This window comes from Lethenteron reissneri, chromosome 54, assembly GCF_015708825.2.
Source record: "Lethenteron reissneri isolate LAM-NWPU_2019-01 chromosome 54, ASM1570882v1, whole genome shotgun sequence".
Lineage (NCBI taxonomy): Eukaryota > Metazoa > Chordata > Hyperoartia > Petromyzontiformes > Petromyzontidae > Lethenteron > Lethenteron reissneri.
In genome coordinates this window covers 4,496,102-4,522,681 of record NC_083832.1, presented here as the reverse complement: position 1 = coordinate 4,522,681, position 26,580 = coordinate 4,496,102, and the positions used below count along the sequence as shown (strand labels likewise).

Below are 26,580 nucleotides of genomic sequence, written 5' to 3'. Positions count from 1 at the left end.
CGGGGTGAAGTATGGCCAAAATCCCCACGTGCTGAAAGTTACTTGGAGACATTTTTAATATATTTTATCGCGTGTGCTATCCCATGCGCGGAATACATTTAAACTACCATTTGCACAATATTTACGAGCAATAAAAATAAATAACCACATCTATGAACTATAGTTCATCTATGAATTATAGTTCATAGATGCACTTAGAAATATTTTAACTTGCTGCAGCATATCCAGGGTGTCTTCTCGATTTAAAAAAAAAACATTCTAGGAGGCTGTTGGGCTGGCTTGGAGTATGGATTATCGGCGTAAGGCACTACCACTAGAGTGCGCTGTGATACATACTCCTATACAGTGGTTATTGTGTCCTATACTCCTATAAACGGGTTCAAGTCAGGTTAAAATAAGGCGAGATGGATGGATGTGGGGTGCCGGCATGATTCCCAGAATAGCAAACATGAAACACTGAGTCATCAATTAGCTGAATGATGGTGGCTACGCACATGGCCTAACACATTCCTGCGGAGGGAGCTGGTAGGAACGTTGGGTTGCTCGGTCAATGACCAGGGTCAACGGCGGCGTGGTGTATTCCGCAAATATGCTCGACTGTGAGGGCGGGCACAAGCCGGCGTGAGTAGGTTAACGTTGAGTTTTATAAGGGCACCACGGGGTGACCAGCCCCTCCCCACCCCAGCCCCACCCCTCCCACCCCCCACCCAGCCTCACCTTCCCCACCCAGCCCCTCCCCACCCTCCCCTCCCACCCAGCCCCACCCTCACCACCCAGCCCCTCCCCACCCGCCCCACCCAGCCCCCACCCTCCCCACCCAGCCCCTCCCCACCCAGCCCCTCCCTCCCCACCCAGCCCCCCCCCCTGCACGACGGACACAATAATCCCCTGTGGGCTGGTGTAACCAGGAGGCTCCTACCAGTATACACAGCGCTGTTGACGCCTCCAGGGTTGCTGGATCACGCACGTGTTGTCAAACTCCTTTCCCGTGGGCGTCCAGAAGGCTGTCATACCCTGGCTCGCCACGAGAAGGCGTTACAGCAAAAATGGGGGCTTCCATCTGTTCAGAATCAGAATCTTTATTGAAAAAAGTGGCGGTTTTTTCAAATGTTCTTGCTGTGGTTTTCACACCTGATGATGTATTGTTCTTATTTTTATTATTTCCCTTCCACGTGACTTTACCGAAGAACCAAGAATATGCATCACCGCAGTCACGAAAGCTTTAATCGAAATGTCACAGTTCACTCAACCCACGACAACACTGACGCACTCACCCAACCACGTGCTTACAATTCCCGGCCTCTCGCGCACGTGGCCATGCCCCAGCTGAACCCTCCAATCACAATCGCCGTTTCAAACCGACAGCGCGCCTCCCATTGGCTGATTCTCCCCGTGGTGGGCGTATATCTTGGGGTTGGTGGCCTATCGAGCATGCATCGTGTAAATCAAACGTGAATCGCCATAGAGTGAAGCGTACGTTGCGGTGCATTTCTGGATGGCTACGCACCAATTGGGCCTGCGCGTTTTATCCACATGTGGACGTGGTAGTAGTGGTTGTTACCCGTCTTCGTGTTTATTGCGTTAATGTTTATTGTTTTTAAAGGTGGAAGCTTGTTGAACACAGGGGGAGATGATGGAGGACGACTTTGTGTTAATGCCGCAGCTGTTGCCTGTGGAGGAGAGCGGAGGAGGGGAGGAGGAGGAGGCGGCGGCGAGCGGACCGCCAGTAACGCCGGCAGAGTATCTGAATCGGGTCCGGTAGGGACATCAACATCATCATCACCGTTCATATCAACATCATCAACATCATCATTCATATCAACATCATCACCATTATCATCAACATCATCAACATCATCATTAACATCATTATCATCATCACCATCAACATCATCATCAACATCATTATCATCAACATCATCACCATCATCACCATTAACATCATCACCGTCACCAACATCATCACCATTAACATCATCATAGACACCATAAACATCAAAAAATTAACAACATCAGCATGAACATCAACATCCTCATTGACACAATCAACATGAACATCGTTTACATAACGTCTGGAACGCTCTTCCTTACAATACAGTATTAGGATGCCCCTGAAGCTATTTTACATCATCATCTAGACCAGGGTTCGGGAACCTTTTTGACTGGGAGAGCCATAAAAGCCAAATATTTCTAAATATCTTTCATTGAGAGCCATATAGTAATTTTAACGTATAATAAATTAAATATGTCTTACTTTTAATGCGATTTCTGGTCACGGGACCCGTGACCCGAGAAATTGTATCTTCAAAACTAATTTCTGTTTACTTTAAAATGGCACAGTATTATTAAGCAATATCACAAGTATTTTAAAATCAGTTCCAAACTGATTTTATTTTTTTCTTATTATTTTTTTCAACTCAAAATTGTCTGGGAGCCCATATGCCGTCACCGGAAGAGCCATATATGGCTCGCGAGCCATAGGTTCCCGACCGCTGAGCTAGATCGACAAACTCATTGCTTTTAAAACTGATTTTTGTGTGTCATCTGTTGTCCTTCCCCCGCACCTCCGATTAACACTATTGGCTCCGTACGGTGCGAAAGAAGTTCAAATGCAGAAATGCATAGAAGGTGGTGGCGGTACTCAAAGATCCGCACAGATAGATTAAGGAATCAATCGCTGTAACTGCCATCTCCTGGTCACACGTCACAGCCCAAGCACTACAATCCCATGGTATTCCCAGGAAGTCTTCCATCCCAAACACTACAATCCCATGGTATTCCCAGAAAGTCTACCAACCCAAACACTACAATCCCATGGTATTCCCAGGAAGTATTCCATCCCAAGCACTACAATCCCATGGTATTCCCAGAAAGTCTACCAACCCAAACACTACAATCCCATGGTATTCCCAGGAAGTATTCCATCCCAAGCACTACAATCCCATGGTATTCCCAGAAAGTCTACCAACCCAAACACTACAATCCCATGGTATTCCCAGGAAGTATTCCATCCCAAACACTACAATCCCATGGTATTCGCAGGAATGCCTGCCATCCCAAACACTACAATCCCATGGTATTCCCAGGAAGTCTGCCATCCCAAACACTACAATCCCATGGTATTCGCAGGAAGTCTTCCATCCCAAACACTTCAATCCCATGGTATTCCCAGGAAGTCTACCATCCCAAGCACTACAATCCCATGGTATTCTCAGGAAGTCTACCATCCCAAACACTACAATCCCATGGTATTCCCAGGAAGTCTTCCATCCCAAACACTACAATCCCATGGTATTCCCAGGAAGTCTTCCATCCCAAACACTACAATCCCATGGTATTCCCAGGAAGTCTGCCATCCCAAACACTACAATCCCATGGTATTCTCAGGTAGTCTGCCATCCCAAACACTTCAATCTCATGGTATTCCCAGGAAGTCTTCCATCCCAAACACTACAATCCCATGGTATTCCCAGGATGTCTTCCATCCCAAACACTACAATCCCATGGTATTCCCAGGAAGTCTACCATCCCAAACACTACAATCCCATGGTAATCCCAGGAAGTCTTCCATCCCAAACACTACAATCCCATGGTATTCCCAGGAAGTCTGCCATCCCAAACACTACAGTCCCATGGTATTCCCAGGAAGTCTGCCATCCCAAGCACTACAATCCCATGGTATTCCCAGGAAGTCTACCATCCCAAACACTACAATCCATGGTTTTCCCAGGAAGTATTCCATCCCAAACACTACAATCCCATGGTATTCCCAGGAAGTCTGCCATCCCAAGCACTACAATCCCATGGTATTCCCAGGAAGTCTGCCATCCCAAACACTACAATCCCATGGTATTCCCAGGAAGTCTGCCATCCCAAGCACTACAGTCCCATGGTATTCCCAGGAAGTCTGCCATCCCAAACACTACAATGCCATGGTATTCCCAGGAAGTATTCCATCCCAAACACTACAATCCCATGGTATTCCCAGGCCATCCCAAACACTACAATGCCATGGTATTCCCAGGAAGTATTCCATCCCAAACACTACAATCCCATGGTATTTCCAGGAAGTCTTCCATCCCAAACACTACAATACCATGGTATTCCCAGGAAGTATACCATCCCAAACACTACAATCCCATGGTATTCCCAGGAAGTATTCCATCCCAAACACTACAATCCCATGGTATTTCAGGAAGTCTTCCATCCCAAACACTACAATCCCATGGTATTCCCAGAAGTCTACCATCCCAAACACTACAACCACGCTCACCCTTGCTGTTAATTGCAAAGCAGCGTTAATACGCAGGTGTGTTTAAAAAAACTAAAACTAAAACTATATTTATTTTTTAAATCCTTTATATTAAGTTCACTTGCTTGCTTGCGCGCTTACGACCGTGCAAATCTTTCGGTCGTTTTTTAACCCACTTCCCGTGATCAATCGAGCTGACATTTTGCACACAGACTCGTTGTGCGTGACAATTTATTTTCGTGAAAAAAATTCCAAAATTGTACACTTTTTAGGTAAAACATTTTTTATATTTAATTACCAATTGCTTAATGGTGGCAGGCAATTATCTGACCCATAGGTGGCAGCCATCTCAAGCCAGAGGACAAGAGGACTCTAGCTGCCACGCATATAAAGGATTTATAGTGAAAAACTTTGTTTTTATGGGTTAAATTTTACCAAGTAAGGCCCACTGAGTTTACGCTGCTCTTTTGCAGAAGCAACCTGGCCACAAATGATAGCTCAACGAAGTGGCTTATCGTGATGGAATTTACACCAGTCAAATTCTCTAAACGCGTGATGTTGATTCTAATGTGGAGGGGGGGAAACCGGAGGTCCCGGAGAGAAATTCACGCGACCACGGGTAAAGAGAGACACGCAAACTCCAAATACACAGCAGGCAATCAGGGTCGGGTTCGAACCCACGCCTTTCTGTATACCAGGCTAGGGAGTTAACATCTCTCCACCGCGGCATCCCTAGTCAGCCATCTCACCGTCACCGTTATTGCTTAATGTGCCTTGTCTCTGCTCAGGCTCGAAGCTGCCAGATGCCCCGAAGTTGCCGTGGCCAACATTGACCCAGAAAAACTCAAGCAGAAGCAACCGGTGAAAGTATCGAATGTGAGTCGTGCATTTATCTTTGTATCCATCCAGCAGAGGAACCACGCTGAGTTGTCAGCACCTCTTTTTACACGCTTTCATTTAACTCTGTTGTTGTTGTTGTATCCTCAAATCTTGTAACTCAATTTTAACCCACTTCCCAATGTGATATCGACTGCAAACTTGGTATACTTATGTCATACTGATGACAATACTATATTCTATGATAAAAAATAAATATTTTTAAACAATCTTTTTTTATACGTTATGTTTCGGCTTGGGTCTAATTGTCCACACTCAACTGACGTTGGCTGTAATTGGCCACGGTCCCTTACGTTACAGCAAACTTCGGGGCCACTTCCTGGAGTCCTGGAGTTCTTCCATTATGAGTACATTTCATAAACGCGTGTTTTTTTAAAAAGTTTTTTTTAATATTACTTATTTCAGGGGGTCTTGTGTTTTTATTTTAAGAATTTTTTTTGGTAAAAATTATCTTGTACGTATCCAGTTTTTTCTAACCAGGCACTGTACCCATCATCATCAATATCAGCAGCAGCCATGATCTATCCGCTGCTGGATTAAGGCCAAACGTGTGGAGCTCCTGCATGCGAGCTGGCCTCACCCAAGGGTGGCACGGTCGGGGTTTTAACAATCGGGTTTAATTGTCTTTTCATATTAAACCCGATCATCTGAGATTGGGAGAAATCCGGTTTAATTGGTTTTAATTGCAGAACCGCACTTCTCAACGATGGGCTTCATCCATTCCAAGCGAAGGAACTCACTGGCACCCACGATTGTGAAGCTCGTGTTATAAAAGTCAAAGTTTATCAAAGTTTATTTATTAGGTATAGCCCTGTGAGCCATTCGGCTCTTGAATCGGGTGCAACCGCAACAAACAAAAAACTAAAACATGAACAAGAAAACATCTTATAGTGACTATGTGACTGAGTGCAAACAGAAATCCAAGAAAAGACAGCAAAATATTGCATAAAAAATCACCGTACACCAACCCTGTGCAAATATCCCAGTGGGATGCAAGTTCAAACAACAACAACCACAAGACAACTTAGATTAAGGCCATCAGCCAAACTCTGTACTACAACAAAACAAACATGGCCAAACCAAAAAACGTGTTCATCACGACCAACCTGCCCGCCGCATTCTACGACTACCCCGTGCCCGACGCCTTCCCCCCCCCCCCCCCCCCCCCCCCCCCTCCCCCCCCCCCCCCCCCCCCCCCCCCCCCCCACCCCCCCCCCCCCCCCCCCCCCCCCCCCCCCCCCCGAGTACGATAGCAGCACCCGACAAGGAAGCCAGCCATAGCCTGGATAGAATTTCGTATTCATTAAACCAGGTTTTTAATACCCCGAAATCGGGTTTAATTGTATTTAAAGAAAAAACCCGATGCCTGACGCTGGAAAAATCGGGTTTTTTTCCACCCATGCTCTCACCGTCCGCGTGTTCCCTCTCTTCACCCTCACCCCATCGTTAGTCTTGACCCCTGGCTAGCAGCCCCTATTGTAGACGTGCCCCTCTGTGCAAGCCTCTCACTCACTTGGTACCAGCAGTCAATGTGTCGGCAATCAAATCGCGCACTTTCAGTTGGCGGTCGACGTCCAAAGTGGACTGCGACCCTCAAGGGAATGGCACCACCCTCCCCGTGGTCACCCCCCCGCTGCGATCCGTGGATCAAACAAAGTCACTCGAGACGCCGCTGTATGGCAGCGAGAGCAGTTTTAGCGAATGCTGTCGCAAGAGGTCCACACGTTTGGCGCAACAGTGACGAATGAATGATTGTGGGTTCTCTTAACCTGCATTTGTGAAACATTTCTTTTGAGCGGGCTATAAATGTGAACCGGTGTTCAAATTTCTGATCGTCAACAGCAGTGCAGCTGGCTAACTAAAAACCTGACGTTATTGGAGGGAGAAGTCCACAAACACCATGGGGGCCGCATTGAGCGGAGAGCAACGCGGCACTGCGTTCGATTGGCCACACTCTGCTGATGATATTCGTGCATTTAGATTTATTTTTGCTGCTGTACATTTTCAAATTATCAGCCACTTTGTTGAGCCATCGGTTGTGGCCAGGTCGCGTCTGACAAATACGTGAATAGCTCCGTGGACTTTACCTGGTACGTTAAAAGATAATTTGGTTTTATTTGTATATTTTTTTGCGATTTTATTTTACCTTTTCTGTACTTTGCACTCCTCTTGTGTTTTTTGTAGTGTTTGTTTTTTGTGACCTTCTGACCCCATGCCCCTACAGGGCATCTGTGAAAAGAGCTTCATAGCTCATCGGATTCCTCCAGTATAAATAAATATTCTGATTCTGATTTATTCAGAAAATAAAAACCGGTTGAATAATGGTCCTGGAAAACATTGGCGTTACGTTCGATCTCTTTTCCACTGCCACAACTGAGCCGTGCCAAGCCGGCCCGGCACGGCTCAAGATGTTCCGTGTTTTTCCACTGACATCACACGCACACGCGTTTCGAGACGAAACGCATTTGGGGAGCGGTAGTGCCGTGGTTAGCGCTGCGCTACGAACCTGGCAACCCGAGTTCAATTCCCGCTCACGGCCAACACCAGTGATGATTATCTGTACTGGTCCTGGGCCTCCCCTAGGTCGACTCAGCCTCAAATCAATACCTAGTGCGGTGTGTAAACATTGCCACTCGGCGGCCCGGCACGGTGTTGGCCACCCACCCCCTCGTGTGTCGTGTCGGCCTTCATAAGTGCTCTCTAAACAGCACTTGCCCCTACAGTCTGTTCAGGCTATACTGGAGGATCGTTGTTCTTGACGCGGTGTCCTCACCCCGTGTACCCACCGACGTGACACACAATGAATGTCTCGTCAGCCCCGCCCCTGGCCCTGCTTGGCTCCAGAGACAAATTCAGATGTGTTTTGCGGCCAGCGTATATAAGATCTTGTCTCTTGGATTTCTCTTCCCTTGATACAGTAAATTTGGCTGTGACGGTCCCACCTGAAGACGGAGACTTGTGTTGCCTCCAAAACGTCGTGATTTAATTTAGTTGTTTAATTTTATCCGCATTATTTATTTATTTCCCCTACATGGCTTTGCCGAAAAAACGTAAGAGTATAGCGTATAAACGCTTTTGTTCTGGCTCTGCTCGAAAAACAGCCAGTGGAATTCCATAATAACGGGTGTTTTTGGGTTGGATCCCGTAGTAAGGTTTGTCATGTGCCAATTAGCTACTACTTCAGCACACCGGTGTGTTGGCAGGTGAACCCAGAACATTTTCAATTCGAGTACTGTGACGTGTTGCTTGTGATGACAACAACAACAACCAGCTTCGTCAGGTGATAGCCAGAAGAGTGACGAAGTCGTCCTCCCGTTTCCGGTCTCAAATAGAGGAGTACAGGTGACCTCATCACTGTGAGCCTATCAGCTGCGAAGGCCAAAGGGAGGGTTAATGTAGTCCTATAAGTTACAATGGATCACGTTCACCTGAGAATATGCAGTAGCTGATTATTGGTTGGGTTATTCGCAGTTAACATACCTAACGTATGTACATGATGTCGATCTGAGAATATGCAGCCAATGGAAGAAAAAAAGCCGCCCAGACCGTGAGAGCCCTACGCTGGCTCGACTGTGCGGGTGGAAGAGGCCGGTATTGGTGAAGGTGGCATCGCGATGGTCGTGTCTGGTAGGATGGGGCTGGTTCAGTTTTTTCGTATGTTTTTGATTGCTTTGTTTGCCTCTCCACTCTGAACGTGTTCTTACCCTCCAGTCTAAATCAATATTATTCTGATTCTGTCGTTCCAGCCGTGCGGTTGTCTGCCAGCTCCACGCGGCTTCGCCCCCAGCGTCGAGTGGCAGATGCAGCAGCAGGCTGCCTTCTCCGCCATGCGCCAGGTGAAACCGAGGGTCGGTCGGTGAAGCCAAGGGTCGATCTGTGAAGCCGAGGGTCTGTCGGTGAAACCGAGGGTCTGTCGGTGAAACCGAGGGTCTGTCGGTGAAACCGAGGGTCTGTCGGTGAAACCGAGGGTCTGTCGGTGAAACCGAGGGTCTGTCGGTGAAGCCGAGGGTCTGTCGGTGAAACCGAGGGTCTGTCGGTGAAACCGAGGGTCTGTCGGTGAAACCGAGGGTCTGTCGGTGAAACCGAGGGTCTGTCGGTGAAACCGAGGGTCTGTCGGTGAAACCGAGGGTCTGTCGGTGAAGCCGAGGGTCTGTCGGTGAAACCGAGGGTCTGTCGGTGAAACCGAGGGTCTGTCGGTGAAACCGAGGGTCTGTCGGTGAAACCGAGGGTCCTGTCGGTGAAACCGAGGGTCTGTCGGTGAAACCGAGGGTCTGTCGGTGAAACCGAGGGTCTGTCGGTGAAACCGAGGGTCTGTCGGTGAAACCGAGGGTCTGTCGGTGAAGCCGAGGGTCGGCCGGTAAAGCCGAGGGTCGATCCGGCGCGGTTCGCGAACTGGGTTAGCGTCAAGGGCTAACTGGGCCGACACCGGCACCAAAGCAATCTTGGTTGCCGATAAGCCTGACGGCGAAGAGATGTTGACCACCTCGCCTGGTATGTAGGAGGTCATGGGTTCGATCCCGACACCTGTGTATATGGAGTTTGCATGTATCTCTCCCCATGGTTGCGTGGAACTTTCTCCACGCGATAAATCACTTTGTTGAGCTATCATTTGTGGCCACGCCACTTCTGAATAAGAGCTATACAGCCAAAATAGGCTTTACCTGGCAAATAAATAAATAAATAAACGTACAAAAAATGTTAAGCCGGGCAGTGGTGACTCCGCTGCATGCGGCCTGTGGTCCGGCACCGTGGAAGCAGCAAGGTTTGGTGGATCGCACGAGCATCGTAAAATTCCCCGCGGGCGTCGAAGAGGTGCCGTACCCTGATAATAGTTAAATGGGCTCAAGAGTGATCTCCTGTTCGAATGAGCACCAATGCTTCAATGCTCGTCTCCTCATCTCCTACAGTTGCAAGAGCCAGTGGAGGGGGGAGGGGGGAGGGAGGGATATTGGGCTGAGTCAACCATCAACCGGGATTTAAACTCCACGGCCTTCCGACTGTGAGCCGCTCGCTCCGCAGCTGAGCAGCCCTATCGGCGGCATCAATGAGCTTCCGGTGAAACGTGCAACGTTGGCCCCAACGTGAGCTCAACGTTGGCCCCAACGTGAGCTCAACGTTCGCCCCAACGTGAGCTCAACGTTCGCCCCAACGTGAGCTCAACGTTCGCCCCAACGTGAGCTCAACGTTCGCCCCAACGTGAGCTCAACGTTCGCCCCAACGTGAGCTCAACGTTGGCCCAACGTGGGCTCAACGTTCTCCCAACGTGAGCTCAACGTTCGCCCCAACGTGAGCTCAACGTTCGCCCCAACGTGAGCTCAACGTTCGCCCAACGTAAGCTCAACGTTGGCCCCAACGTGAGCTCAACGTTCGCCCAACGTGGGCTCAACGTTCTCCCAACGTTCCCTATTCACCGGACTACTGCATATGATACCCCGTGTTTTACGTTTCAGAAAATATCAAGGAACAAAGCAAGACGGACATTCCTGAAGTTGCACAGCGACATAAAGATGGTACGCCCACTGCTCCCGTGGGATGGAGCACACGCGCACAGTTGAAATGTTTAAAAGTTATTATTTTTAAAATGCTTTGTTTAAACTCCCCCGACAGTGGGAGACCGTCCGGGTGAGGTCGTCCAGGCGAAGGAGTTAACATCTCGCCACCATGGAGCGTTAGAATTGTTTTTAAAATGACACCAAAGTGAATATGTCACGTGGTCAGTGAAGGGTGTGTGTGATGTTTCTTGGGGGCTTTGTCATTTTTCCCCGGTCTTATCCGGATTGTGTGAGACTGGGCACCACGGTGGCTAGGAGATGTTAACTACCTCGCCTGGTATGCAGGAGGTCGTGGGCTCGATCCCGACCCTGACACCTGCTGCTGTATACTTGGAGTTTGCGTGTCTCTCTCTCTCATCATCGTCATCACGGTGGCTAGGAGATGTTAACTACCTCGCCTGGTATGCAGGAGGTCGTGGGCTCGATCCCGACCCTGACGCCTGCTGCTGTATACTTGGAGTTTGCGTGTCTCTCTCTCTCATCATCGTCATCACGGTGGCTAGGAGATGTTAACTACCTCGCCTGGTATGCAGGAGGTCGTGGGCTCGATCCCGACCCTGACGCCTGCTGCTGTATATTTGGAGTTTGCGTGTCTCTCTCTCATCATCATCGTCATCACGGTGGCTAGGAGATGTTAACTACCTCGCCTGGTATGCAAGAGGTCGCGGGTTCGATCCCGACCCTGACGCCTGCTGCTGTATACTTGGAGTTTGCGTGTCTCTCTCTCATCATCATCATCATCACGGTGGCTAGGAGATGTTAACTACCTCGCCTGGTATGCAGGAGGTCGTGGGCTCAATCCCGACCCTGACGCCTGCTGCTGTATACTTGGAGTTTGCGTGTCTCTCTCTCTCATCATCATCACGGTGGCTAGGAGATGTTAACTACCTCGCCTGGTATGCAGGAGGTCGTGGGCTCAATCCCGACCCTGACGCCTGCTACTGTATATTTGGAGTTTGCGTGTCTCTCTCTCATCATCATCATCACCACGGTGGCTAGGAGATGTTAACTACCTCGCCTGGTATGCAAGAGGTCGTGGGTTCGATCCCAACCCTGACGCCTGCTGCTGTATATTTGGAGTTTGCGTGTCTCTCTCTCTCATCATCATCACGGTGGCTAGGAGATGTTAGCTACCTCGCCTGGTATGCAGGTGGTCGTGGGCTCAATCCCGACCCTGACGCCTGCTGCTGTATATTTGGAGTTTGCGTGTCTCTCTCTCTCATCATCATCACGGTGGCTAGGAGATGTTAACTACATCACATGGTATGCAGGAGGTCGTGGACTCGATCCCGACCCTGACACCTGCTGCTGTATATTTGGAGTATGTGTGTCTCTCTCATCATCATCACGGTGGCGAGGAGATGTTAACTACCTCGCCTGGTATGCAGGAGGTCGTGGGCTCAATCCCGACCCTGACGCCTGCTGCTGTATATTTGGAGTTTGCGTGTCTCTCTCTCATCATCATCGTCATCACGGTGGCTAGGAGATGTTAACTACCTCGCCTGGTGTACAGGAGGTCGTGGACTCGATCCCGACCCTGACGCCTGCTGCTGTATATTTGGAGTTTGCGTGTCTCTCTCTCATCATCATCGTCATCACGGTGGCTAGGAGATGTTAACTACCTCGCCTGGTATGCAGGAGGTCGTGGACTCGATCCCGACCCTGACGCCTGCTGCTGTATATTAGGCGTTTGCGTGTCTCTCTCACCACCTGGTTGCGTGAAATTGGACCGGTTTCTACGCACTTGGCCCCCATCAGCAGTGTGTGGCCCATTCAGCACAGTAACATTGAACAGATCTAGTCTTGTCTACAGTCTCAACATAGGTGGTCTATAGTAGACACAATCCAAGTCATTATTTAGACTGTAGGAATCCGATGAACAACGAAGATATTTCTCTTCTTGGTTCTTTCGGTAAAGTCACGTAGAAGGGAAGTAATAAAATAATAAAAATGAAACATAATAAAATATTTCTCACGACGTTTCTGGTCTTCACCTGAGGACGGCTGCTTGCGTTGTGGCCGAAACGTCGTGAGAATTATTTTATCATGTTTTATTTGTATTATTTTATTACTTCCCTTCTACGTGACTTTACCGAAAGAACCAAGAAGATGAATCCCTGCAGTCACGAACGCTTTAAATCGAAACGAAGATATTTTTCACAGATGCCCACTAGGGGTCGGCTCGACACGCTACGGGCGAGCAAGTTTGTACTAACACGTTCCTTCGCAGTGGGCAGGTAGGAACTTGGTCGGACGGCGCATTCGTGCGATCCGTGTCACACGGCGCAAGCCACATGGGGTGGCGCGTCACGTGGTGCTGAGCCCGCCCGAAGCGCTCTATGGAATACAACTCGAGGGCGTGGCTATGCACGACAGACAGACAGACAAATAATCCCTGGTGGGCAATGTGGACCTGTTGTTCCTACCTGTATTACACTGGTCAACAAAAAAATTCTGGCCTGGACTTTTGCAGCTGTTTTAGACTAATTTCAGGGTGCTGATTCCAAATCTGATCTCAGATTTGCTCTATCACATCGCATTTTTATGCTATCGGCATACCCCATTTTCATTGATTTTACCCGAAATTAAGGCTCTAACTTATGATTGCAAGTTGTTGCGAGTCAGTGACTGCTTTAGTGTTAAAATATGGTGCTGTATTTTTAGGATAGTGTGTTTATAATATAATTTTATGTAGATATCCACATTTATTTAATATTTTTCTTCTGCAGTTTTTATTGAAAATGCAATATTTGATATCTCAAAAACCTGATGTGATTGACAAAAACTGATGCCAGATTTGGAATCGTTGAAATACCTTATGCCAGAACAAGTGTGTTGACCAGTGTTATAGGACTTCCTGCAGCACCGATACTTCAGCGCGAGTCTCTTGCGCCCGTCCCTGCGATGTAACGACGCAGCCAGAAGTGGAGGATGAGGAGGGGTGGAAGCGCTTCTGCTTGGGGGAACGGCGGTACGGCAGCAGAGCGCAATCCGAACCCCCCGCCGCCGCCGCCGCCGCCACCGCCGGCGTCGACGGCGACCCCGCAGACAGCGAGGAGCTGGACCTCGACTTCTTGAAGGTGAGCGTCGCGCTAGCGGCGAGCTGTTACCTCCCTCGCCTGGTGCGCAGGAGGTCGTGGGATCGATCCCTGACCCTGACGATGCCTGTTGTGTATTTGGAGTCCGCGTGTTCTCGCTCTCTCCCCCGTGCTGGTCACCTGGATGGTTCGGCGGGTTCCCCCGGTTTTGCTCTCCACCGCATTTAGAATCGACGCGCGTTTAGATTATTTGGCTGCTGAAAAAGAGCTAATAGCTCAGTTGGCTTTACATGGTTAAATAAAGCTTTAGCTTGGAGCTGCTGCATGCGCCAATTCCCCATATTTTGATGCTTTACCGCGACTTTGGTTAAAAGCGTTGACAACGCTTTAGCTGTGTCTGTCCGTCTGTAACCGGGGCAGGAGCGGAGGTGGGTGGGTGTCACAGTAACACTCAGAACGACCATCCCAATATCAACTAAACTTAGTAGGACGTGCAGTTGCTATTAATCCTTTTTCCCACGTCATTCGTTTTTCTTCCAATTCCGTTCCGATGACATACGTGAACGGAAAAACAAAAACACGTTCCTTCGGAGTGGGCAGGTAGGAACTTGGTTGGACAGCGCATTCGTGGCACGACAGAAAGCTCGCGGTCACGTGACGCACTTCAACCAATCCGGGAGCGTGCTACGTGTTTGGGAGGCGCTATGCACGACAGACAAATAATCCCTGGTGGGCAGTGTGGAACTGTTGCTCCTACCTGTATAAAATAGCTTTATCGGTACCGAGGCTCCCACAAGGCCATGCGGGAGGGCGTGTGGCACAGATTTGCGCCAGCTATCGTAGAGTGCGGTCGAGCCAGTAGGGTTTTCCACGTTGAGTAAAATGTCTTTATGAACAGCGGCGCTGCGTCTCTCTCTAAATAAAATGAACGGTGAACCGCTCGCGCGTTCCGAGATTCGTCGCTGAACGGGGATACCCACACTCTGCAACTTGCAAACGTCTCGGAACGGAATAAGGATTAAGGGACTCCTCGCCCGAGGGAAAACGAGCCGCATCGATCGAAGGGTCGTTGCCCAAAACTTGGTGACGCAAAACAGTGCTCAAAAGTATCCACCGTGTCGGGCAAGGCGATGCCGTCGCGTGCCAGGCACCCTGCTTGCCCTGCCGACGACGCCGTTGCGTGCGACGTCGCCTCGTTAGGTTTCGATCGCACGCTGGGAAGGCTGTTGCGGGATCACCGCGCAAGCGTTGATTTTCGTCCCCGTTGCGTCTCTGTTGAACGCACCGTTCACGACGGCATGCCGCATCGCGTGGACCCAGCGGTGGCGTATCCCGAGTCGCATGCGGCTCTTTCAGGGCGTCGCGGTCGCTAGGAGATGTTAACTACCTCGCCTGGTCTACAGGGGGTCGTGGGTTCGATCCTTGACCGTGACGCCTGCTGCTGTATATTTGGAGTTTGCGTGTCTCTCTCTCTCTCCCCGTGGTCGTGCGGATTTTTCTCCGGGTCCTCCGGTTTTTCACTCCACATTTAGAATCAACGTCATGCGTTTAGAGTATTTGGCTGCTATAAATTTCCACGTGATAAGCCACTTCTTTGACCTGCGATTTGTGGCCAGCTCGCTTCTGAAACAGAGCTACGTAGCTCAGTGGGCCTTACCTGGAAAAATAAAAAACAGTAATGGTTTAAATTTTGAATTAAAGCTTATTTTTTTTATTCTTTTTTTTATTTCCCTTCTCCGTGACTTTACCGAAAGAACCAAGAATATAATAGTAATGGTTTAGTTTAATCCATAACATGCGGCTCTATCGAAGGTGCATAACTTAGAGTGTACTATCCTGGTAGCAAAGAATAATGAATGTCTCCCGTGCTGTGCTGGAAACTGCCTCTATATATATACTTATGTATATACTTGACTCTGTGAAGAACTCACGGTGGACTTTTTGGCTCTCAGTCTGCTACAGGTTGGCCAGCCCTGCAGAGCAGAGGTCACAAACGGGTTTTGATTCCTTACCCGTACCCGTACCCGGCCGTACCAGAGTCGCAAACGGGTACCCGTACCCGGCCGGGTACGGGTACGGGTAGCCGTTCCCTACCCGTACCCGTACCCTACCCGAAATGAGTGACAAACGGCTACTCACCAGTAACTCACGGCCTACCCGTACCCGGCCGTACCAGAGTCGCAAACGGGTACCCGTACCCGGCCGGGTACGGGTAGCCGTTCCCTACCCGTACCCGTACCCTACCCGAAATGAGTGACAAACGGCTACTCACCAGTAACTCACGGCCTACCCGTACCCGGCCGTACCAGAGTCGCAAACGGGTACCCGTACCCGTACCCGGCTGGATACGGGTAGCCGGGTATCGGGTAGGGTACGGGTATCGGGTACCCGATTGCGACCTCTGCCCTGCAGTGGCCGTTGCGGCCTCCTCTTGCCGCCATGGACAGACGTTAATAACGTCCCACAGTGCGACCGCGACCACCGGTCCCAAAGGGCGGAGCGCTGAGTACCGCCATCGCCCGCTCCGAGCATTCGCCAGGCAGCGGTTGAGATATTGACCAAGTGGCTGCTCCTCAGAAGCCATCCACGTGCTCGCTCGCCAGCCTCCACACGAGCACCTAGACCAGAGCTGCTCACTCACCAGCCTCCACACGAGCACCTAGACCAGAGCTACTCACTCACCAGCCTCCACACGAGCGTCTAGACCAGAGCTACTCACTCACCAGCCTCCACACGAGCACCTAGACCAGAGCTGCTCACTCACCAGCCTCCACACGAGCACCTAGACCAGAGCTACTCACTCACCAGCCTCCACACGAGCACCTAGACCAGAGCTACTCACTCACCAGCCTCCACACGAGCACCTAGACCAGAGCTACTCACTCACCAGCCTCCACACGAGCACCTAGACCAGAGCTACTCACTCACCAGCCTCCACACGAGCACCTAGACCAGAGCTACTCACTCACCAGCCTCCACACGAGCTCCTAGACCAGAGCTACTCACTCACCAGCCTCCACACGAGCACCTAGACCAGAGCTGCTCACTCACCAGCCTCCACACGAGCTCCTAGACCAGAGCTACTCACTCACCAGCCTCCACACGAGCACCTAGACCAGAGCTACTCACTCACCAGCCTCCACACGAGCTCCTAGACCAGAGCTGCTCACTCACCAGCCTCCACACGAGCGCCTAGACCAGAGCTGCTCACTCACCAGCCTCCACACGAGCACCTAGACCAGAGCTACTCACTCACCAGCCTCCACACGAGCACCTAGACCAGAGCTACTCACTCACCAGCCTCCACACGAGCGTCTAGACCAGAGCTACTCACTCACCAGCCTTCACGCGAGCACCTAGACCAGAGCTACTCACTCACCAGCCTCCACACGAGCACCTAGACCAGAGCTGCTCACTCACCAGCCTCCACACGAGCGCCTAGACCAGCGCTACTCACTCACCAGCCTCCACACGAGCACCTAGACCAGAGCTGCTCACTCACCAGCCTCCACACGAGCACCTAGACCAGAGCTGCTCACTCACCAGCCTCCACACGAGCGCCTAGACCAGAGCTGCTCACTCACCAGCCTCCACACGAGCACCTAGACCAGAGCTACTCACTCGCCAGCCTCCACACGAGCACCTAGACCAGAGCTACTCACTCGCCAGGCTCCACACGAGCACCTAGACCAGAGCTACTCACTCGCCAGCCTCCACACGAGCACCTAGACCAGAGCTACTCACTCACCAGCCTCCACACGAGCACCTAGACCAGAGCTGCTCACTCACCAGCCTCCACACGAGCACCTAGACCAGAGCTGCTCACTCACCAGCCTCCACACGAGCACCTAGACCAGAGCTGCTCACTCACCAGCCTCCACACGAGCACCTAGACCAGAGCTACTCACTCGCCAGCCTCCACACGAGCACCTAGACCAGAGCTTCTCACTCACCAGCCTCCACACGAGCACCTAGACCAGAGCTGCTCACTCACCAGCCTCCACACGAGCACCTAGACCAGAGCTGCTCACTCACCAGCCTCCACACGAGCACCTAGACCAGAGCTACTCACTCACCAGCCTCCACACGAGCGCCTAGACCAGAGCTGCTCACTCACCAGCCTCCACACGAGCACCTAGACCAGAGCTACTCACTCACCAGCCTCCACACGAGCACCTAGACCAGAGCTGCTCACTCACCAGCCTCCACACGAGCACCTAGACCAGAGCTACTCACTCACCAGCCTCCACACGAACACCTAGACCAGAGCTACTCACTCACCAGCCTCCACACGAGCTCCTAGACCAGAGCTACTCACTCACCAGCCTTCACGCGAGCACCTAGGCCAGAGCTGTTCACTCACCAGCCTCCACACGAGCGCCTAGACCAGCGCTACTCACTCACCAGCCTCTACACGAGCACCTAGACCAGAGCTGCTCACTCACCAGCCTCCACACGAGCACCTAGACCAGAGCTACTCACTCACCAGCCTCCACACGAGCACCTAGACCAGAGCTGCTCACTCACCAGCCTCCACACGAGCACCTAGACCAGAGCTACTCACTCACCAGCCTCCACACGAGCGTCTAGACCAGAGCTGCTCACTCGCCAGCCTCCACACGAGCACCTAGACCAGAGATACTCACTCGCCAGCCTCCACACGAGCACCTGAAGCAGAGCTGAGCTGCTCTACGATTACTTGGGTAGCAATCTGTGACTTGGGTAGAAATCTGTGACTTGGGTATTAATCGTTTACTTTGGTAGCAATCCATTCCTTGGTTGGTAATCGGTCACTTTGGTAATCAATTACTCTCCTGATTACTGATTAGAAAATTCGAGTTGTCGACTTTACCGAAAGAACCAAAGAGTACAACTCTAACATAGTTGGGGGAAAAAAGTTTGACCTCTGTTCTCACGTGTGCCGCTGGACGCGCGGTAACGGGTCAGGCTCGGTGATGTCATCCAAAATCCTCCTCCGCCGCCGTCACGCCGGGCGGCTCTTGTCGGGGGTTTCCTGCCTTCGGTAGGCAGGATGGTGGTGGGGGGGGGGCTCCTAATTGTAAAGGGGGGCCCAAGTAATCGAGCAGAAGCCGATTTACAGTTTTAGGTTGAATAACCCAACTGAACCATACTCTGTTTAACACGTAGCAGGCTTTCGCGACCAATATTATTCATAATCAACGTTTTTGGGTTTAGATCGCGTTATTTATAAATGTGTCGTAACCCTCCACCACCCGACACGGCCAATCAGTAAAAAAAGTGTCACGTTGACAAAAGACAAATAGTTCACTGCTTTAGCCCACCGGTGTCTTGAAGCGTGAAACCACAACATTTACAATTTGAGTACGACGTTTCGCTGGTAATTGCATCCAGCATCATCGGGCAATTCGCTGTTGTGGTTTCACGCGTCAACATACCGGTGGGCTAAAGCAGTGAACTATTTGTCTTTTGTCAACGTGACACTTTTTTACTGATTGGCCGTGTCGGGTGGTGGAGGGTTACGACACATTTATAAATAACGTTATCTAAACCCAAAAACGTTGATTATGAATTAACCATACTCTTTGGTTCTTTCGGTAAAGTCACGTAGATATAAAACAAAATAAATTAAATCACGACGTTTCGGGCGCAACACAAGCGTCCGTCATCAGGTGGGACAACCACAGCACGAAACAAATTGCTGAACCAAAGAGTATGGATCCCTGCAGTCACGGAAACTTCTAATCTAGATCCAACTTCACTAATCGATCCCGGCTCTGATGGAGACGTCGGCGGTGAACATCCCGCCGTGCAAGAGAGCTGCTGCGTAACGTGATACCGCGATGATAACCCGTTGCCCTCCCTGTCTCTCTCCTCTCTCGTTGATGTTCTGAACAGATCGGCACCCCTCCGCTGCTCAGCGTGGTTGGCAACTTGGGTCAAGTAAGTCTTCGTGACACCACCCCGACGTTTTTTTTTTGTTGTCGGAGGCTTAAGAAGAACTATTTTCCGTAATACAGATTTTTTTTTTTTTGGGGGGTTAGATCGCGTAAATATAAACGTGTCGTTAAACCCGCCGCCACCACCCGACACAGCCAATTAGTAAGGTTTGTCACGTTAACAGAAGGTGCCAGTGTGTTGGAGAGAAATCCACAACATTTACGATCTGAGTACGACGTTTCGCCAGTAATTAGAACCGGCATCATCAGGCGGTGATCGCGAAAGCCCACGTGTTAAAAATAACTACTTTCTTTCCGTCTTGATAAAGTGCGCAGAAGAACGCAAAACTATTTGTTTTCTGCATCTTTTATTATCATCATCGTCATCATTGTCATCAGCAGCCATGATCTACCCACTGCTGGATGGAGGCCCTCCCCTGTGTCGTCGCCATCTCTCGCGGCCTTTCTGATCTCATCGCTCCGCTGTGGACGCGTTTGCTCCTTTGGCCACCGTTCCATCGTTAGTCTCAACCACAGGCCGTCACGACCTCCATGCACGCGTCCCACCAAAGCCCCCTTTAAACACATTCCTGCGGAGGGAGCTGGTAGGAACGTTGGATTGCTCGGTCAATGGCCAGGGTCAACGGCGGCGTGGTGTATTCCGCAAATATGCCCGACTGTGAGGGCGGGCACAAGCCGGCGTGAGTAGGTTAAACGTTGAGTTTTATAAGGGCACCATGGGGTGACCAGCCCCTCCCCACCCAGCCCCACCCCTCCCACCCCCCACCCTCCCCACCCAGCCCCTCCCCACCCTCCCCACCCAGCCCCTCCCCACTCTCCCCTCCCCACCCAGCCCCTCCCCACCCAGCCCCTCCCTGCACGACGGACGGACGGACACAATAATCCCCTGTGGGCTGGTGGAACCAGTGGGTTCCTACCAGTAATATAACCCGTGTGTTGATATATTTCACATTATTAATGTGCATCAGTTATGCACTAGAGATGAGTTTCAGATTTAAATGTTTGGCATTTTTATTTTGAAGGTCACTTTCTCGTCGTTTTTCGAATAATTTTTGTCACATCATAATTGAAGTTGCCCTCTTGCCGAGAGTAGTAACATCGCCCTCCCCGTACCATGTGACACCACAGTCGTCACGTCACAGGAAGCGCATTTTAAAATGTGCCCATTACAGGAAGCGGCATTACTTCCTGCGGCGTCATATTTTTTCTGATCAATATAAAACGCACGCAAAGATCGTATCGTCTTAAATGGCCCAAATTTCAAATTTTTATTTGGGATCAATCGGCAAAATAAGGAACACATTCCCAATACATATGTGTGTGCGTGCGTGTGTATGGTAACGTATGGGGAGCGGTAGTGCAGCGGTTAGCGCGCAGTGCTACGAACCCGGCGACTCAAATTCGATTCCCGCTCACGGTCAACACCAGTGACCATTATCTGAAACACGACCCCTGGTTCTCCCCTAGGTCGACTCGGCCTCAAATGAGCACTTGGTGCAGTGCGTAGTAAACATCGCCACTCGGGAGACAAAGGCGGCCGGATGTGCGTGGTGCCGTGCCGTCGTTCATAGGTGCAACTCGCTAACGGCACTTGCCCCGAAAGTCTGTCGAGGCTATACAGGCGGTGGGGGGGGATCTTTGTCTTTGTGGCGTTTGTGTTTCTGCGGCGTGTGTGCGGCAGGCGACCCTCATCGTGGTGCTGGAGTACCTGACCGTGTGGTTCGAGGAGAGAGGCTTCTCCGAGGAGTTGGTGAGCTCCTCCCCCGATTTGCAAAGTGAACGACGAATAAGAACACTGAAAAAAAACTCGATTATTTTTTGTTTCTTCTCTTTCGAAATTTTATTTTCAAATCGGGGATGTACGTATGTACGTGCATATGTCCCTCGGGGCTTTCCTGGAGTGCGACAAGATAACAACAACAATAATATTTGCGGAATACACTCTCTCAAATTTAGCGTTCTCAGGAAGAACGTAATCAACCAGGTAGGGTGTTGACTGTTATGTTATCCGACTCTCTGTTGTATTACATTACATTTCTAAGTATACTAGATTTGTGATCCTATTTTATTTATACCTGATGATGATTGCTTGTGTTGCAATCGAAACGTCGTATGCTAGTATTTAATTTATTATTTTATCTTTATACATGACTTTACCGAAAGAACCAAAGAATAATTCCTGCAGTCACGAAAGCTCCAAATTAAGTTTGAACAATAATAATGTTCGTAGGTTGTATCTGTTGTGTACGTTGAACTTCTTTCGCACTGTACGTAGCCAGCCGTGCTAATCGGAGGTGCGGGGGGAAGGACAACAAACTAAACTCAAAAATCAGTTCTCAAGAAATTAGTTTTCAATCTGCATTTAAAAGTGGGTCACGCCAATGGTTTCCTAATATCGTGACCTGCAGTGTGGTGAGTGAGTTGGTGAGTGACTAATTTTGTGACCTACAGTGTGGTGAGCGAGTTGGTGAGTGACTAATGTTGTCACCTGCAGTGTGGTGAGCGAGTTGGTGAGTGAGTTGGTGAGTGTCTAATGTTGTGACCTGCAGTGTGGTGAGCGAGTTGGTAAGTGTGTCTAATGTTGTAACCTGCAGTGTGGTGAGTAAGTGGGCGAGTAAGTGAGTTGTTGAGCGTGTTTTAATTTGTAGTGTGGTGAGTGAACACACAAAATGTATAAGTAACTGGGTGATAGATAGTGATTGGGTGGGTGGATAGGTGGATGAGTGTGCGGGTAAGTGCCTGGGTGAGTGGGTTAGTAAATGAGTGGGTGTGTGGATAGGTGGATGAGTGAGTGGGTGGGTAAGTGTGTGAGTGAGCGACTTGGTGAGTGAGTTTGTTGTAACCTGCCTCGCAAAACAGTCAGTCTGGTAGATCAGTGCTAACCGACATTTGATTTTAACCTCATTGCCGGATGCGAATCTTCATTGGCCACTGACTTGCTGCTGCATCAGAGTGATTTGCTGCTGCGTCAGAGTGACTTGCTGCTGCGTCAGAGTGATTTGCAGTGGCGGCGGCGGCGCCGCGGTGTTCCTTGCAGGGACGCTGGATCTACGCGCTGCTTGCCTGCATCGAGAAGCCGCTGCTGCCAGAGGCACACTCCCTGCTGCGACAGATAGCCCGCAACTGTGCCAGCCTCCGGGCCAGTCTGGTAAGTGAGAAGCCTTCTACCGCGCCCCGGGGTAGGCGCGATGTCCGTCGCGTGACGGTCAAACCGATGTGTTTAGTACTCACGAGCCGGACCCATGAGCCAAGTTAAATGCAGAACCAAATACTGGTAGGAACCTCCTGGTTACACCAGCCCACAGGGGATTATTGTGTCCGTCCGTCGTGCAGGGAGGGGCTGGGTGGGGAGGGTGCGGCAGGGTGGGGAGGGGCTGGGTGGGGAGGGGAGGGTGGGGAGGGGCTGGGTGGGGAGGGTGGGGAGGGGCTGGGTGGGGAGGGTGGGGCTGGGTGGGGAGGGGCTGGTCACCCCTTGGTGCCCTTATAAAACTCAACGAGGCTCAAAAGAAAGCCGTCTCTGGTGTGGACCAATCAGTTTCAAGGACAAGCAAATATCAGTGTTTTTTGTTTGCATTCTGACCACAAGTATTGTGGTTAATGCAGACATGAATCCTCGTAAAAATGTTTCAGTTTTGTTGCCAGAAAAAAGGGGAAAAACCTTATATTTTGGTACTGGCAAAGGAGGTCTCATGATATATTCTTTGAAAACTCATTTTATTTTTAACTGCTTTTTGTGTAAATCTTGACTTAAATCTTTCGTGACTGCAGGAATTCATATTCTTTGGGTCTTTTGGTAAAGTCACGTCAATAGGTTCAAAGAAAATAACAAAAAACTACGACGATTCGATCGCAACACAGGCAGTTGTCATCCTCGTCATCAGACGACCGCTTGTGTTGCGATCGAAACGTCGTAGCTTTTTGTTATTTTCTTTGAACCTATCTACGTGACGTTCCCGAAAGACCCAAATAATTTGCTTTTTGTGTGTTCAGTTTGTCGTTTTTCCCCCGCACCTTCGATTCACACGGTTGACTACATACGGTGCAAAATAAGCTGAACATACATAATAGATGCAACTTACAAACATTGTCGTTGTTGTTGTTGTTATTGTTGTTGTTGTCTTGTCGCCCTCCAGGAGAGCCCCGAGGACAGCAGGCTGTCTGCGCTCAACCTGCTCATCTGCCTCGTGGCGAGGTGAGTGCACGCTGTGCGGGCGTCTCGCCTTGGTGGCGCGCGGAAACGTGTACGGGAGGTGACGCTGATGACGACGACGATGATGACGACGATGATGATGACGATGATGATGACGACGATGATGACGGTGATGACGATGACGACGACGACGATGACGACGACGACGATGACGACGACGATGAAGACGATGGTGACGATGACGACGATGGTGACGATGATGATAATGACGATGAATGATGATGAGGACGGTGGTGGTGGAGCAATAGTGTAGCGGTTAGCACGCTGAGCTATGAACCTGGCGACCCGAGTTCGATTCCAGCTCATGGCCAACACCAAAGACGATTATCTCAATCGGTCCTGGGCCTCCCCTAGGTCGACTCCGCCTTAAATGAGTACCTGGTGCGGTGTGTAAACGTTGCCACTGGGGAGACAAAGACGGCCGAGCGTGGTGCTGGCCGTGCCGGCCTTCATGGATACGACTTGATAACGCCACTTGCCCCAACAGTCTGTTAAGGCCACACGGGGGATGTTTCTGCTGTTGGTGGTGTCGGTGGCAACGCGTGCCGTGACGGGCGCTCGCTGCTCATCCACGCAGCGTCAGCCTGTGAACACACGACCCTTAACGCGCCCAGCGTCGCCGGATCTACGGAGGCTAAGCACGGGTGGTAGAATCTAGATGATGAGAATTAACGATGATCGTAATACTCTTTGGGCCTTTCGGTAAAGTCGCGTAGAAAGACATTAAATAATAATAGAATACGACGTTTCGATTGCAACACAAGCAACCATCATCAGGTACAAATAAATGAGAAAACAAACATAGTAAACTTGGAAATATAATAATGCATTACAACACAGAGAGTCGTCCAACAAAACCGTCAACACCCTACCTGGTTGATTACGTTCTTCCAAAGATTGCCAAATCGTCATAATTTCAACTTGTAGCGCGCAAACGCACCGCATTCGTTCGCTCTCGCAGAGAGCCCGGCACGGTGGCGCCAGGGGGGGGCGGGGACCACGCAGTGAAGAGCCGGCGCCGACAATTTTCCCAAGCTCTGTGGTCCTCTGTATATCGAGGTGTTATTGGAAATCGATGAGTTGTTTACACGTGGGAGGAAACCCGGGGGGCGGTGGAGAAGGGGGTAGCGGGGTAATAATTCACAAACAAGCAAGGCAAGCGTTTATTAAATGGAAAACACTCCTTGCAGACCGCAACTTGAGTACATCACTGAAACTGCGCACACTGAAATGCTACATCTGGTCAATTTTGCCGTACGGAGTAGAGACGTGGACACTGACAACAACAGCAACAAAAAGGCTCGAAGCTTTCGAGATGTGGCTGTATCGAAGAATGCTGAAAATCCCATGGACAGCCAAAACCACCAACACACAAGTTGTGCAAGATATGGGCACTGACAGGCAACTGCTGAAGACCATCATTAGCAGGAAGTGTTACTACCTAGGCCACTTTGCCCGAAACGACCACAAATACCAGCTATTAAAGTAAATCCTGCAAGGAAAAATCGAAGGGAAAAAACGACCAGGACGGCCAAAAACGACATGGCTCAGTAACATCAAAACATGGCTACAATTAACAACAGCACAAACTCTACACGCCGTGCTAGACCGGGACCAATATCATCGTGAAGTCGCACACGCCGTTAGGCAGCACTAAAGAACAAGATGTAGGCCTCGGCAAAGTAAGGTAATTTACCCTTTTTACCGGGTTAAAGGGTAAGGGTAAAGGTGTCGACATGCCAAGGGGTAAGGGTAAAAGGTAGGGTAAAGGTAGGCTCGTTGTTTTTACACTTTTACCATACCTTGCCGAGGCCTACACCTAGGCCTGCATTGACCGTGCCCTCCGCATTTCTCTCCCAACAGATACTTTGAGCAGAAGGACCTCGCGGACAACTGACGGTGGTGGACCGAGCCGTCGGTCCGCAACGCTCACCTTCACAACAAAGATTCAATCTGCCAAACTCTGCCCCCCGCCCACCATTTTATTATGATAAAAAATCAATCTTCATCATAACCACGATTTACCGTCTGTGAACAAAGACAAAGATCCCCCGTGTAGTCTTAACAGACTGTTGAGGGGAGCGGGCGGCCAGCACCTCACGATTTCGATTTAAAGCTTTCGTGACTGCAGGGATTCATCTTCTTGGTTCTTTCGGTAAAGTCACGTAGAAGGGAAATAATAAAAATCTCACGACGTTTCGGCCACAACGGCTGGCTTGCGTTGTGGTCGAAACGTGATAATTATTTTATTATGTTTTATTTTTATTATTTCCCTTCTACGTGACTTTACCGAAAGAACCAAGAAGAAGCACCTCACGATGTTTACGCACCGCACCAGGTACTCGTTTGAGGCCGAGTCGACCTAGCGGAGGCCCAGGAATCCGTGAACACACACGCGCACACGCACAAGCGTGGGACAGGGCAAGCACGGGGAGCAGTTCAGAGCATGGTGTTGTTCGTCACACCGCGTCGGCAGGAACAGTCGAGTCGGCTCGCGATTTTGCCCGCGACCTGAAACCGCGATCGCTGTGCAGATTTTTTTTGTTTTATATTCAGAATAAAACTTGCCGCGGCGATAGAGATACTGGAGCGGAACTAAGCGAATGTGTGTATAAATAAACGGCGTGGTGTTTTTTTTGACGCTACCCATTTTTACCGGAGGCCGTTCGTTTTCGTTTCTCAAGGCGAGCGC

The 26,580-nt window shown here is 50.3% G+C and overlaps 1 protein-coding gene across 1 annotated transcript; it reads left to right on the top strand.

The window, feature by feature from the left end:
- Positions 1 to 1,482: 1,482 nt before the first annotated feature.
- LOC133356577 (gem-associated protein 2-like) lies at positions 1,483 to 26,580 on the top strand. Its single transcript, XM_061574165.1, has 10 exons — positions 1,483 to 1,758; positions 5,041 to 5,128; positions 8,896 to 8,985; positions 10,600 to 10,659; positions 13,620 to 13,781; positions 19,617 to 19,661; positions 21,360 to 21,428; positions 22,716 to 22,826; positions 23,812 to 23,870; positions 25,752 to 26,580. The coding sequence occupies exons 1-10, from the start codon at positions 1,631 to 1,633 to the stop codon at positions 25,783 to 25,785; spliced, it is 846 nt and encodes a 281-aa protein (XP_061430149.1). The 5' UTR covers positions 1,483 to 1,630; the 3' UTR covers positions 25,786 to 26,580.

What these genes read in the sequence shown, in the direction of transcription:
- LOC133356577 (XM_061574165.1), top strand. Translation starts at nt 1,631, where the DNA reads ATGATGGAGGACGACTTTGTGTTAATGCCGCAGCTGTTGCCTGTGGAG. An exon ending in TGGACCTCGACTTCTTGAAG is followed by an intron (nt 13,782 to 19,616) that starts GTGAGCGTCGCG and finishes TGTTCTGAACAG; the next exon opens with ATCGGCACCCCTCCGCTGCT. An exon ending in CTCATCTGCCTCGTGGCGAG is followed by an intron (nt 23,871 to 25,751) that starts GTGAGTGCACGC and finishes CTCTCCCAACAG; the next exon opens with ATACTTTGAGCAGAAGGACC.